Consider the following 15481-nt stretch of genomic DNA (forward strand, 5'->3'; position numbering starts at 1 on the left):
TCTCCATGGAAAGCCCTAAAGAATCTATATGTTCATAAACTATTAGAATTAAAGAGTTCAGAAAGTATGTTTTAATGCCAACCACATGTGTACATACCAGTGATAATGTTCAAAAGGTAATTTTAAAGAAGATACTGTATGTGTTAACAGAAAATTGTAAAGAACTTACTTGTAATTAAACTATGAAGAACATAATTCTTTCAACAAAAGGTATTTAAGACCTTTATGAAGAAATCAATAAAATGTTATCAAAAGACCAAAGAAGAATTATTTAAGGTTATAATAATTATGCAGATTTGGCACAAAGATAAAAAAATAAGCCAATGTGGAATAGAAAGGTTAGAAATAGACCCTCAATATTCAAGAAAGGGGGTAAGGACATTGGGAAAAAGTAAAATTGCATCTCTATTTTACATCATACAAAATTCCAGATGGATTAAGAATTTAAAATGTGAAAATCAAAACATTTAAACCTTTAGAAGTAAATATACGGAAATAAGTTTATGACCTCAGAGTTGGGAAGGATTTCAAAAATATAACATATACAATGTACTAACCATAAAGAAACAAGATGAATAAATTCAAACATTAAAATTAAGCAGTTAGGTTCATCAAAAGACATATTTCACTATAAAGGGGGTGAAAAGACAAGTCACAAAACTGAGAAAAAAATATTTGCAACACACATGACTGAAAAAGAATGAATACCCAAAATGTATAAAGAACCCTCATGAATCAATAAGGAAAAGACAACACAATAGAAAAATGGACAAAGACCAAAACAAAGGCATTTTATGTAAGAAGAAAGATAAATACCTCATAAAACTATGGAAAGAACTCAATCTCTTTGGTAATTAGGGAAATACAAATTAAAAGGACAATCAGATACCCAAGCATTGGGAGGATGCGGAACAATGGGACTTCTCATCGCCTGCTGGTGGGAACATAAATTGGTTATGACTATTTTGGAAAACATTTTGGCATTAGCAAAGCTGAACATGACCATGACCTAGCAATTCCATACCCAGGAGTACACCCTAGAAAAACTCTTGCACATATGTACCAGAAGCAATATACAAGAATACATTCACTTATTCCTTGGGGTCAAAATTAGAAATTAACCGAATTTTTTAATTAAAAATCATACGACATATACTTGTCATCCAAAACTAATACTTATGGAGCACATAAATATTCTTGTTATTTATTAATTGTTAAATTCACTAATAAATGTCAGTATTATCATTTTGTAAACGCAAGAATAAAATATCCACACCTGAAAGTTCAGTTTTACACGCAGTATGAATGCCATTTTGTTCACACTGGCAGGCACATGTACTTTAATCACCAAAACTATAACGATCATTTATGAAAGGAAATCCATTTTGAAGATTATTTCAACTTAATCAGGATTAAAAGTAAATAAAACTTTTATCTTTATCATCCTTGAGTGAAATCACTTGAATTTTAATATCTTCATCAGAAAATACACAGAAGGAAACAATAAGAGGATATAGAGTGCCTGATGTCCTGTGGTCTTTCTTAATAACAACCCATTTTCAAAAGACTAATCTATTCAACAAAAAGCATTCTACCAAGGATCTTAATCAGATTCTGAGAAAATTCACACTCAAGAATAAACAATATGCCACTAAAACCAAACAATGTAAGCATTAGCAGCTATACAAAAGGCTAGCCTCATCTGATGAGTCATTTATAAAATGATGAAAGTATAAGGCTTTGAAGTGCTTTCTATTCAAGCTGGGAAATATATAAAGGTAGGAATCATTTATGAAGCATGTTGACTGAGAAATTTTTCTTCATTTTACACATCCTTGTTTGATTTTATGCATATACCAAACATTATGGCAAAAATGAGTCTCTCATCATACATATTAATACTAACTTTTTCTTTGTTTTCTCAGGGTGTTTTACTTGCAGCATCAAAGTCCATAGGAAATTTAGAAGATGACATGGTATTTAATACATTTAGGCTGGGGAAAGCCTTTCAGAAGGAAGATACTGCAGAAAAATCAGTCATTGCTCCTTCCCTGGAACAATACAAAAGTGATGAGAGCAGTTTCATGAACAATGAGGAAAACAGAAATTCAAAGGTAAGTGGTAATGTGACTTGTTCTTTATTTCAATGGAAATTTAAATGATTTTTAGAAATCCTTTGAAATTTAAAATTGATACTCTTATTTTTATAAACAGAAATATGTACAAAAAGTTATATAAAATGCATTAGAATAATTGATGACATTTTATACAGACCAGGTTGTTTTACCATCCTGGAGAAATCTCATCCAAACAAAATTGTCCCCCAATAAACTTGTATGTAAGGTATTTTTAAAGAGTCAAAAGCAGTGTAGAGCATCTTTGAATTGCTGCAATAAGCATATTATTCAATTGTATTACAGTTCCATTCCCAATAAGACAACAAAAATACAAATCAATATTTTCTTTGCAGAACACAGGCTCCAAATATAATTCCTTAAATCATGATCTGCCACTGAATCTGGCTATCAAACCTTATCTTGCACTGAAAGGATCTGTAGCTTTTCCAGCTGATAATGGCGTTCAAAATACTGAATCAATACAGGAAAAGAGAGAAATTGGGGATGAAGAAAACTCAGCTAAATTTCCTATAGGAAGGAGAGATTTTGACAGTGAGTAGTCTTTTAAAAATTCAATTCTTATATCTTAACACCATAATAGAACTCTGAGCTTAAGTATATTTGGATCCAATCATAAGAAAATCAAATAAGACTTTAGTTGCATTATAGTCAATACAAATGAGCCCCCCACAAATGTGGGGTAAAAAGAATTTAATAAGTTACTGTAATTTTGATTTACACAGACTTAGTTTTACTAGATTCATTCTTTTATTTCTAACACATTTTGCATGACAATAATAGTCCATTAAACAATTTAAACTTTTTTTTCTTTCAGTGCTCAGGTGTATGCTGGGAAGAGTCTACCGACCTTGCTGGCAAGTCTGATACTTCTTGGTCCATACCATCTTTTCAGAAGAAAACAAAATCGTTTAATTGCCAATGGGGGAAAAAGCCCCTAATGTTATTGTGACTTGTGTATAATTTTAAATGCCTGTTTTAAAAAATATTAAGATATATCAGTAACCTACATGATATGCTTTCTTTGTGCATTAAACTTTGTGAAAATTCTGCATAATTATGACTTACTAGTATTTTTGAACAATACTCAACATACTAACCTTACATTCACACACTCCTGAACAAAATAATAAAATATTAGGATAATTTATACCTTGATCTTCTAAAATTAAAGGTATGTCTTTGGTGAAAGGTTTTAGATATAAATAAATCTAAAGCAATAAAAGGCAAATTCATAGTCTAAAATACTGAGTTAACTTTGTCTGACCAGCAAGCACTTTGTCCTTGGAAGTACATTTGTTGCCTTTTTCTACTCTAGCTAGTTTGCCATTCAGTTTATTCTGTGATTTGTCTGGTGCCTCAAGTATTTTAGCATTTTTATGTTGAGGCAGTTCATTTCCATTATCAGAGATAATATTTTCACCATCCAAATCCAACTGTTTCCTTTTTGGGCTCTTATTCCCTTTCTGACTTCTTGATTTTCCCAATATTTTTTCATTTTTACTTCTATCCGGATGAACATTTTCAGAACTTGTTCCAACTGCTGTTGTTCCAACAGATGAATTTATACCTTGTGTTATGCAAGAAGAAAAGGAGAGAGAAAAATTATATATTTAGTATATTACCTGAGAGAATTTTATAATAAACTTTAAAACTGGCTAAAGTATATTTAAAAATGTTTGATTTACAATAAAAGAATGCTTTAAATTACATTATCAAATACAGCCACATTACCATCATATTTCTTTCTTTTCACTTTACTGTACCACCTCTTATCCATACAAACAAATATTTGTTTTGTTTGAATGCATGACATTTAACCCTTAAACAAATAATAAAAATGATTTCTTAAATATATTTAGTAAAATCAAACTGTGTTCCATCTCTAGTTATAAGTTTGTACTTAATCAACTTTTTAAATAAACCCCCAGATCTTTAAAAATATAAACCTTTACATTTCATAATACTTTGAGAAAAAACAAAAACAAAAACAAAAACCATCTAATTTTACTCAGTTAAAACCAATTAGTAAACTAAAATTAAATTGTTTTTTAATTGCTCAAATAAGGTCAATTACCAGAAAGGCCATTTTCTATGTGAGGAACAAATAAAGGCTTTGATGCAGAATTATCGCTATTCCATTTATCCTTGCTTATCATGCAGTCATCTTTATAAGTACAAGCAAACTGGGATCTTATTAAGGTTTGCTTCATCTGGAAAGAGAAAACAGAAAATAGTCAATTCTTTATTTTGATTTATTTTTTATCTACACAGATACATACTCTGTAATAATCAAGGCATCATGAAAGTTACCCTTAAAAATTCCATCATTCATTGGGAATTTTTAACCTAGATGCTTCATAATTTGTAAACTGAATTGTTGATACCAAAATCATTTTTATTCTTTTCAGTAATACCATTTTTTTGCATATTTTTGACACTTTTTCTGAAAGCTATGAAAAACTTCATTTTAAGGTCTCAGAGTCCTTTGTTGTATATTCTTGTGTGTGTCTTGGCTGCTTTGGAAAGTGAATTTTATTATAAGTGATAAAATAATGCATTTGATATACACAATCATTCTTATATATATTATACATCTTAGAATGCATAGCTCTTCATCCTAAGAATTATACACACCACAACTCTTTTGGGAAAAAAAACAGCAATTCAAGAAATTAGAGAAAGTGGAGAAGGAAGAAACATTAAGAAGAAAAAGAGAAATAAAAGAGAGTGAAATAAAAACAGAAAACAAGCAATGAAAGGTATAATAAATGTTAACTCAAAGGCATTTAAAAACTTGAATGTTTAGGAAAATAAGAAAGAGGATTCAAATATATCACATTAGGAAGCTTTGACTACATGATTTAACGGTTCAAAATACAAAATACACTCTAGCATCTCTCTTCAAACATCAAATATGAGAACAATTGTCCACATAGAGGAGAAAATTAGAAAACTAAATGTAATTCTTAACCATTGAAAAGGATGTCAAGAAAGTAGTTTCAGAAATCTATTCTACAAACATAAATTCCTGTTTGAGGGATAGAAATTAATATCAGAAGAAGATAATCTACACAGAAAAAGAAAAGTTCAACAATTACAGTCAACACATAATACAATTCCGTTGTAATTCAGATTTCCCCCAGATAATTAGAAATTATCTCAAATCCCTTTCAGAAATAGACAAGTTTAAACTTTAAATAAATAAGAAAACTTCAACATTCAAAAGTTTAACACTCTGAGGTAGAACTATCTTATGTATTTATTGACACAGTTCATGAAGACCAAAACAGCACCAGTAGAGTTCTCAAAAAGAAATCACTGGATATTTAACTCACTTGGATATTTGCAAAGATAATGGCACTGAAGTCTATTGATGAAAGTTTAGAAGCAATGAGAACAAGAGTCTCCTATCCAGTTGCCTAATAGAAGCAAGTTTTCTCAAGATGACAAATTTTATATTTTTCTGACTAATGGAGTCTGTGAGTACTTCCATTTGTGAGATCACTAAAAAAATGTTTCATGAATTTTTTTGAATGAAAAATGAATACTTTAGTCAAAGTATTAGACATTTGGAATTCATTTTTATCTATCATTTAAGCACAAAAAATGCAGGAAAATTGAAAAGAAAAACATGAAAACATGCAAGATCAGAAAATTGTTTTTAAAAAAGTAAAATATAGGACACTGTTGATATGATGCAATACCTTCCCAAATCCTCTTGAACTCAGCTCCTATTATATAGTTTCCACTATAAGATGCCCTAAAATATAAGTGAAGGTTTTAAGTAGTCCTTCATAGACCTTATTAATTCTATCAATATAGAATCAAAGCAATTGATAAAGCTTTTAAAATAAATTTTATTAATAAAATAAACTGTCTGACATTATATCACACTACTGTAGTAACATTATCCATAAACTTTTATTTCCATCTGCAAGACCATTATTAACTGTTGACATTTCCTTTTTTACACAAAGTTTCTTTCATTTCACTAGTTATTGCTTATAAAGTGATATGAAGTTATTGCTTATAAACAGTTATAAAGAGTATGCTAGACCATGCAGGAAGCAGATGCTAAGTGGTTGGCCAGGATCACTCCCAAGTACCCTCATAATGATGGCACCTACAGGTAGCTTGGAGAGGCTTTAGCCCTCCCCCCCTGAAAAAAATTCATCACCACCCAAAGAACACACTAAATAAAAATATCTGATGTTTTCTCTATCTCATGTTTCGTACGAATAAAAATTTTTTAGAAAACCGTTTTTATTAATTTTAAATATATAATCTAAATAAAAACCTTTATTTGCTATGTTAATGCAGTCATAAAATAAATCCCACAGCCCTCCTTCCAACTAGATTTCCTCATTTTAGAGCTCCCTGTAAGAAATTCTAGAGTCCTTGGTGATTCCTGGCCAATTTCAGAAAACTAGTTACAAGACAATGCATTCTTAAAATACTGAGAACTAGTTCAGATGTGAAAAGAAAATAATCACTTAATTTACCATGAAAATATTATTTATAAACATATCAAAACAAAAGAAAGCACCACAAGTGTTCTATGGTGGTCATGAAATACTTATGTTCAAAAGAAATAACTGAGAACAGTTTTATTATGGGTATTTTTCTTTTTATAAAGGATTATGTATGGGTTTTCTTTTTCCTGCCCTGTACAAAAATCTCTTTTTTATCAATTACCTCTTATTAAGTTCCAACTATGTGATAGGCACACAGTATACCAGAAATTACCAGGGTGGCTTCTACAATCTGATATTCTGCTAATAAAATTTGCTGTTGACACACAACTGGAAGGAAAAAAAAAATAAATTGGATAACAGAATCAAGACTGAAAAGACCTCAAAAGGCTAGCATCACAAATAGAAAATAAGATGAAAATGAATAGGAATTTTAAAAAGTTCTCTAAGTTCAAAAATATCAATTACCAGATTTACAGGATGAAGAGCACCTGACTTAATGCAGCATATGAAAAAGACCCAGAAGTTTTAATTGGTCAAGAACTTGACTGGAGCCAAGAGTAGGATATTCAGCTGAGAAACTAGCACAGAAAAACAAGAAGATGTGATGGGGAAAACAACCAGATTTGCAATCAAAAGACATGACTTCTAATACTGTTCTTATCACTTATTAACTAGAAGATCTAGGATAAACCACTGAACCTCTCGTTTGTCCTTACATAAACAGGAATAATATATATCTCACAAAGTTGTCAGGATTAAATGAAGTAAAAAAAAAGGGCTATAAAAACTCTAAAGTTCTATGCAGATGCTAGTTATTATAACAAACAAATGTATGAAAAGCATATTCCTACAGTAAGGGATCTGTTGAATTAGATCTTCAGGACCCGGCCAACTCTAAAATGACCCTAGGAATGCAGCTCAAAAAATGATGAACATACAATCACTTTAGTTATGAAAATAATGCAAGCTATATTGGCTTGTATTTTTAACCTAAAAGAGATTGCTTTTCCTTTGTTCATAGAAGTTGAATCTTTCTGCACAAGATTAGTGGCTACATAGAAATGAGATTACTTCCTGTTGCAAATCTTCCAAATCTCTGTGTATTTGATTTGGAATCACAAATGAGCAAAACAATTCCCTCTTGAAAGTGCTTTTGAAGTACTAAACAACTAAGAATATGTCCAAATTCATACATGGCAGTTAAAATCATTTTATGTTCAAGTCACATGAGAAAAACAGATTGAAATTTTTCCTTTGTACAGTGATTCCCCACTCCCCCTCCTTGGAAGGATTTCCATCCACAGTAAAACTGCAATGAACTTAAAACTTGCCAAGAATTGGAACACTCCTTCTGCCACAAACTCTTTTTAAATTAAAATTATTAGTAGGTTCCCAGTTTGAGGAAAATAGTACTTCATACAGGAAAGCCTGATTCCAGTTAAATTAGGACAAATAAGTCAAAATATTGAAAAGTCGCAGATGCTGTGAGTTAGATGTACTGAAAAGAAAATGAAGATTCTAAGCCCCCATTATAACCAATAAATATAAGGAGTTTGAAAAAGGAAATTTTCAACCTATTAAATACATAACTAAAAATAAATAACTAAAAATAAATATTCTAAATTTATCTTTTCATTCTTAACATCATTTTCAAAAGAACAGAGATTTGTTACCCTCACCAATATACGAATTTGTAAATATATCAACTGACCCATTTCTTCATCAGTGAAATTCTATTTAGTTTGCTAAATAGTAGGAAGATAATATTTTCATCTAAGTTGTAGCATTATCTTTTTATGACTCCTAATTATAATTACTTATTGTACCTTCATTTACTCTTTGGAAGTAGCAAAAACTTTGAAGTCTGTCACTTGAATACCACATACTAGCTATGTGATCTGGAAAATGATGCCTTCTAGAGTTGAGCAATGATTGACTGGGATGAGGAATGTAAAATGTCTAGTAGAATATTTGACACTTAGTAGGTAGGAAAAACCCCAACCCCAACACTTCAGCCAAAAGGAGTTCAATTTTAGTTCAGTCTAATGCAAACATTCCTTTTTCAGCCTAATGAAAAATGCTGCTCACTCTTAAAGTCTTTGCTTAACGTCACCTTCTCAAGAAAACCTCCACTGACCATCTTATTTGATCACAAGGAATATATTCTCCTTATCCCTCTCGCCAGTTTTATTTCGTACCATAGCACTGATAACCTTCCCATATATAATTCACTTTTGTTCTATGTATTGTTTCTCTCTTTCCCAACTAAGCTGTAAGCTACACGAAAAGTAAAACCCTTAGAGCTTAGCAATTGGTGGCCCACTGTGGCCCACAGGGCTTCAGACATGCCCACCAGGAGACTATGCCCCTGCTTTTAGATCCCACTGCAGGTACCTGGGATCTGAGAATTCCCTATTCAAACTGCCCTGGGCACTGGCCTCTTCTTCTAGCCTCAAGGGCTGTTGTGGGTAGGGGTTGGGATGGGAGTAGGGGATATAATTACCCTTTGGTGAAGTGTCCCTCCAGTACTGAATAGAACAGGGTAGAAATGGGAGTGGGGGGAAGTAAGGCAGGCCAGGGATCTCCATTTTATTCTCATACCCTGGCCCCACAAATATTTGGGGAAAATTTGTTGATGGGAGCATGGGTGTTTGTCTGCTTTGTTCACAGATGTATATCTGGTGCCTAGAACAGAGCCCAGTATCCAGGAGGCACTTAATATATGTGGAGTCAATTAATTAATGAAGTAAAATTATAACAGACAATAACAGGTATATGCAAGCAGAAGCTATGAGAGAATAGAAACCATAAAGTTTAGGGGCAGAAAAAGATTGAGACAACAGATTTTACTCGCTTCAATAGAGAGCAAGGAAACCACATGATATAGAAATGAGAGAAATAGACTTGCAAAGAATAGCTAAATCACCTTTAGGAAAAAGCTTTGAGGTAGAGAAAGATGTACAGTGTAGAATCTTTACAATCTGCATTCTGTAGCGCATTTGTGAATTGCAGATGGATTCTCAAAGGATTGTTGGAATAAAACGTTTCCTGGCTCCATATAATTGGAACAAATGTGCACCTGTTGCTCTTGTCTTCTAACCACTAAGAACCTTAGTAGTTAAGGTTGAACTGAGCTTTGGAAAAAATTACAATCATTATCTCTTCAAACACTGTTTCTACCCTATTCTTTCCTCTCCTTCTGGGACTACAGTTAGGCATATGCTAAACTTTTTCTCTGTGTCCTGCTCTTTTCTTTTGCTTTTCCATTTTTCTCTTTGCTTCAGTTTGGAGATTTTTCTAATGACTTGTGTTTAAGTCCACTATCCTATCTAATGCTATGTCTGGTTTGCTGTTAAACTCATCTAATGAGTTCTTAATTTTAGAAAGTATTTTTACAGTTCTGGAATTTGGTTCTTTTTTTATAGATTTTAATTCTTTATAGGAATTCTCTAATTTTTCATCTATTTGTCAACCTTTTCCTCTAATTTTCTTAACATATTTTTAAAAAACATTTTTTAATTCCTCATCAGCTAATCCAATATCTGGATCATTTATAAATCAGCTTCTATTGTTTTTCCTTCGGATTAAAGGAAAACTCTCCCTGTCTCTTTTCATGTCTTATATATTCTATTTAATGCTGGACATGGTATATAAAGGAACTATAGAGTCTCCAGATAATATCTTCCACCAGTAAGGGGTCCCTTTTCTTTCAGGCAGACAAGGTGAAGGGCTGATAAACTGTGGTGTTGGGAGCTGTGTGTCCCCACAGAAAAATATGTTAAACTCAATCCATTCTTATAGGCGAACCCATTGTAAGTAGGACTTTTTAATGAGTTAGTTCAGTTAAGCTGTGGCCCATCTCAATCAGGATGGGTCTTAATCCTACACTGGAGTCCTTTATAAGCAGAATAAAATTCAGACATGAGAGAGAAAGAAATAGAGGGAACAACCAGAAGCTGAACATCAATGGAACTGGGAAGAGAAGAGCGAGACAAGGAGATACTGCCATGTGCCTTTCCATGTGACAAGTTAAAGACCAAGGATCACCAGCAGCCAACCCCAGAATGTCATAGTCTTCAGACAGAAAGCATCACCTTGATGATGCCTTGATTTGAACTTTCTTTCTAACCTCAAAACTGTGAGCTAATAAATTCCCATTGTTTAACCCAATCCATTTCATGGTATTTGCTTGAATAGCCAAAGAAGCAGAAACTAAAACGTAACCCTAATGCAAACAGGGACTGACCTGAATCAGGCCTGGGTAGTAGTTTTCAGGGTCCACATTTCATTTCTTGTTCTTAACTCTTTTTTGGGCATGTCCTTCCCAAACCTTCAACTGAGAGCAGTGTGGATCTCTAACATCTCTGCCCCAAAAGTTTATAAGGGGTTCAGTATTCCAATCAGATGTTTATGCTTTGCTCTTTCCCTCACCCCCTCCATCTCACTTCCAAATGTGGCAAATATCTTAAAAAGGAGACCAGCCATGTATTCAAGATAGGCCCCACTCCTCAAAGAGCCTCATCTTCTACCATTAGGTGACAAGTGATTTTAGTCTACTGTATTGAGCCTCCCACATAGCTCGAAAACACAGCAAATGTACATTAGGTAAAAATAGTGTGTGTTCATGGCTCCTGAAGTTTCCAAATTGTTGCTAGCTTCCCAAGATACTCAAAAGCTTTAGTGGTTCCCTGTACCTAGTAGAGTTCCTTTGCCTGGGCCAATACCAATTCTCAGCTCATACCCCAAACTGGGAAATAATCCCAAGGAAGAGCTAATAAGAGACTGCTCATCCACCAGAAAGAAAGATAGAAGATAAAGACTGGGACTGTATAACTTAGTGAAACCTAAAGTGGTCAATGAGTGTGAGTAAATGTACAAATATAAGAATTGTTTTGCATGAGGGAGCAGCAAGAAGGAATGAAACTGTGAGGTATGCAATGATGTGACTGGACCATGAGGACAGCAGGTTGAGGGAAATTAGCCAGAAATGAAAAGATAAACATTATAATGCCACACTAATACGGACTAAATAGTATAAACTCTGAGAATTGAATCTGAGAGCATGGGTTATAAGGGGAAGGCTTATGTAAAGGCTCCTACATTGTCAGCTCTTATAGAAGTCACATTACTCATGAGTTGTAACAGTTACTTCAAAATTTTGACATTCTGAGCTGGTTGTGTGTGATGTGGTCAGTTCCTGGAGCTTCCGGTGTCTGTATGGCACCTGGGACTCTGAGCCTGAGTTCAGCAGCTGTGAGTATTGGGTATTGCCCCATGAATCAACTTTTAAAAAGGCTGAAAAGGAGATCAGACTTCCACTGGAGATATGAATGAAATGGACTTGGGTTGACATTGGGGTAGATCAGACTAAAGGGTAGAGGATGATATCAACTGTGTTTTAAAACTTTAGCTTCTGTGTGGGACCAAAGGAAGAGATGGTTATATGGTGCAACATCTATATTTTCTGTAGCACACTATATATTTATAGTCAGTTTACTCAAATGCCATAATTACATGGAAACTTGACTAGGGAGTGAGACCTTGTTGATTTGTACACGTTAGCATGAAGCCCTGATGCAACCAAGAGTAATTTGGGCAGAGAATAAAAAGTATCTGCAAAGCCCCATTGAGGGACTGGGGGAAAATGTGGAAATATTAAACTTCCCCAGCTGGGGAATTCTTGATATTCTCACAAGCATGGGAGACTACCAGCTTAGTAGGCTGAGCCCTCGATCTTGGGGCTTGCCCTTATGAAGCTTGTTACTGCAAAGAGAGGCTAGGCCTACTCATAATTGTGCCTAAGAGTCACCCCCAGAGGGCCTCTCTTGTAGCTCAGATGTGATGTCTCTCTCTAAGCCAACTCGGCAGCTAAACTCACTGCCCTCCCCACTACATGGGACATGACTCTCAGAGGTATAAATTTCCTTGGCAATGTGGAACATGACTCCCAGGGATGAGCCTGGACCCTGCATCATGGATTTGGGAAAGCCTTCTGGACCAAAAGGGGGAAGAGAATTGAAACAAAATAAAGTTTCAGTGGCTGAAAGATTTCAAATGGAGTAGAGAGTTCATTCTGGAGGTAACTCTTATGTGTTATACAGATATCCCTTTTTAGTTTTTAGTTTATTAGAATAGTTAGAAGGAAATATCTGAAACTGTTGAACTGCAATCCAGTATCCTCAATTCTTGTAACTGTATAGCTTATATGGTGTGACAGTATGATTGTGAAAACCTTATGGCTCACACTCCCTTTACCCAGGGTATGGACAAATGAGTAGAAAAACGGGGACAAAAAGTAAATGAATAACATGGAGGAGGGAGGTATGGAATGTTTTGGGTGTACTTTTTACTTTTATTTTTATTTTTATCTATATTTTTTGGAGTAATGAAAATATTCAAAAATTGATTGTGGTGATGAATGCACAACTATATGATAAAACTGTGAACAACTGTTGTACAGTTTGGATGACTGTGTGGTATGTGAATATATTTCAATAAAATTACATTTAAAAAAACTCACATAAACACATTATTGACTACTTATAGGCACAGACATTTTTAATGAGGACAGGAAAGCTTAGTTCAAACTAAATGAAAATATAAAGAACAACTCTAGTCAATTAAAAATATGAAATATTCTCCCCCTGTCAATCTACAAGTAATTCTATTCTGTCATTATGTCTTCAAGCAGGGACAAATTTTAAATTACATAGTTTCTCAAGACTCAATTTAAAATATCAGAAATGTAAATGAGAAAGCTATGTTTTCTTTATTTTTCTCCTTCATTCATTACAAAGATATTTATTGAACACTTACAGAGCAGGTACTTAGTCTTTTTTTTTTTTTTTTTTCTTTTAAGATCCAGTGGATTGAATATGCCAGAGACAGATTAGTCAAGAGTGTATAAAAAGAAAATTTCTGTTTGTCAACAGTCATTACTCATTTTCCATTTCTTTCATATTCTATTTCATTCATATTGTTCCATGTACAATGTATATTTACAATATCCAGCTCAACATAACATATTTATTTCCTCTAAAAATAAAACAATTTTTATTATGTTCATGACAGTATGTTAAATCGTACCTTACTTTTTCTCTCTTGCATTGACTTTTGGATGCGTTCTCTTAGGGGTTTGACTGATGGATGTTTTACTTGTGTGGGAGACCTTTGTCAAAAAAAAAAAAAAAAAAAAAAGCAAAAACTTATAAATCAAAGTAGACTTTAAATTTACCCCTTCTTCCCGTATCCAAAAAGCACAGTTATAGGAGAAAGGACACTTGAATCTAGTTGCCTGTATTCCTATTCTGAAAATCCTAAATAATAATAATTTGATTAATTAATTCAGTCATTAAATATTTCTTGAGCTCCTACTATTTGTAAGGCACTTTACAAGAGACTGTGAAGGATAGAAAGCTGATTTGTACATTGACTCTGGATTCAGGTACTATGAAGTCTAAGTAAAAGAAAGAAGACATGCATGTAACTAAAACTCAAAGCAGAAAATGTCAAGTGCCATTGCAGGGATGTAAGTAAAATATAATAGGAATTCAAAAGAGGAAAACATAGTTTTCAAATATGGGGGTCAGAGAAGGCATAATGGCGAAGGAGACACTGGAGTTTTAGGGCCAGTCCAACCAATAATTTCCTTTTTGGCTTAATAAAGCCAGAGCCAGACCAGAACCCCAGTGATTCAAAAGATAATTTATAAGAATAAAGGATGGTCTTTCCTAAGAAAGAGTAGACAACCTTAAATTGACTTGTATTCATATACCACACTGAACTTAATTTTACCATATCAGTGCAGGACCATTAAAAATTTACTTTACCTTGCACTGGCACTTATTTGCATAATGACAACTGGAAATGCTAATATAGAATCCAAACTACAAACAATTTAAATGTGCTTGGCCACATGATTAAATACAGAAATATTGCTTTTAGAAATGGATTTGGGAATTAGTTTTGTGTAAAAAGAATTCTATAAACAGAAAATAAACTTTCTCTATGTAGAATTCAACCTGAGAAAAAATTAAAAATCATTTTGATTTCTACCTAAAAGCAAACTTCGTTAAATAAAAAGGTAAAAGGAGAAAAAGTTTATTTTCATTATACTGTTTTCTGGGGCTCCAGCACAGGGTATAAGTAAATATACATCGATAACAGAAATTTTCATTGTTAGGAAAATAGTTGGGCATTTCTGAGACAGAGTGTAAAGGAATTACATTATGCCCAGATATAAAAGAATAACCACAGAAAGCTGGTGAAGAAGACGAGATTTAAAGGAATGAGATGACAACACCAAATGATTGATCATTGTAAGGTTTCTCTTTAAAAAGAAGAGGAAGGGCTGTGAGGCACAGGAGAGAGTATTTGAGACAATTGTGGGTGGATATGAACAATTTTAGATTAGATCGAACAGTAGGATGACTTTGTAAAAATTCTCCACAATAAATATAATTTTAAATGTTCTAAATTTTTAATGTTTCTACAAATTAATGTTCATCTAATTAAAAATATCAGCCTACTTAATGAATGATCTAATTGTTGTTAAAACTGGAGAGCATCCATGTCTTGCACACAATACCAGCACCAGCTAACTCAGTAAATATTTTTCTTTGTAATGTGAGAAAGAACAAGAAAATATCAATTCCAGTGTCAGTTTGGTATACATGCTCTCTCTCATTCTCAGGTAGAATAGTAGAGTCCTTGGAGTATAGCCCCTAGGCTTTGCAGAATCCACGCTACTTGCTCACTTAGCTTTCCAGGGAAAATTATTTAAGATTTCACTCAATTCTCCAATTCCTCACTTATAAAGTAGGGAAATTATTAAAAGGGGTTGTTGTGAAGCCTCAGATAATATATGTG

The 15481-nt window shown here is 33.3% G+C and overlaps 2 protein-coding genes across 2 annotated transcripts in view; one reads left to right on the forward strand and one right to left on the reverse strand.

Moving 5' to 3' along the window:
* Positions 1-1818: 1818 nt before the first annotated feature.
* Positions 1819-3104, forward strand: PMCH (pro-melanin concentrating hormone). The gene is made up of 3 exons (XM_037846433.1): positions 1819-2114; positions 2471-2669; positions 2953-3104. Exons 1-3 carry the CDS (start codon positions 1848-1850, stop codon positions 3000-3002), a joined length of 516 nt encoding a protein of 171 aa, XP_037702361.1. The 5' UTR covers positions 1819-1847; the 3' UTR covers positions 3003-3104.
* A 226-nt stretch (positions 3105-3330) lies between these two features.
* Positions 3331-15481, reverse strand: part of LOC119541989 (PARP1 binding protein) — an 83533-nt gene continuing 71382 nt past the window's right edge. Inside the window, exons 8-10 of the mRNA XM_037846432.1 lie at positions 13700-13781; positions 4213-4348; positions 3331-3705 (exon numbers count right to left, since the gene is read on the reverse strand). Of these exons, the coding sequence (XP_037702360.1) occupies positions 3368-3705; positions 4213-4348; positions 13700-13781 (556 nt within the window). The 3' untranslated portion in view covers positions 3331-3367. The remainder of the gene's footprint in view (positions 3706-4212; positions 4349-13699; positions 13782-15481) is intronic.

This window comes from Choloepus didactylus, chromosome 8 (genome assembly GCF_015220235.1).
Source record: "Choloepus didactylus isolate mChoDid1 chromosome 8, mChoDid1.pri, whole genome shotgun sequence".
NCBI lineage: Eukaryota > Metazoa > Chordata > Mammalia > Pilosa > Megalonychidae > Choloepus > Choloepus didactylus.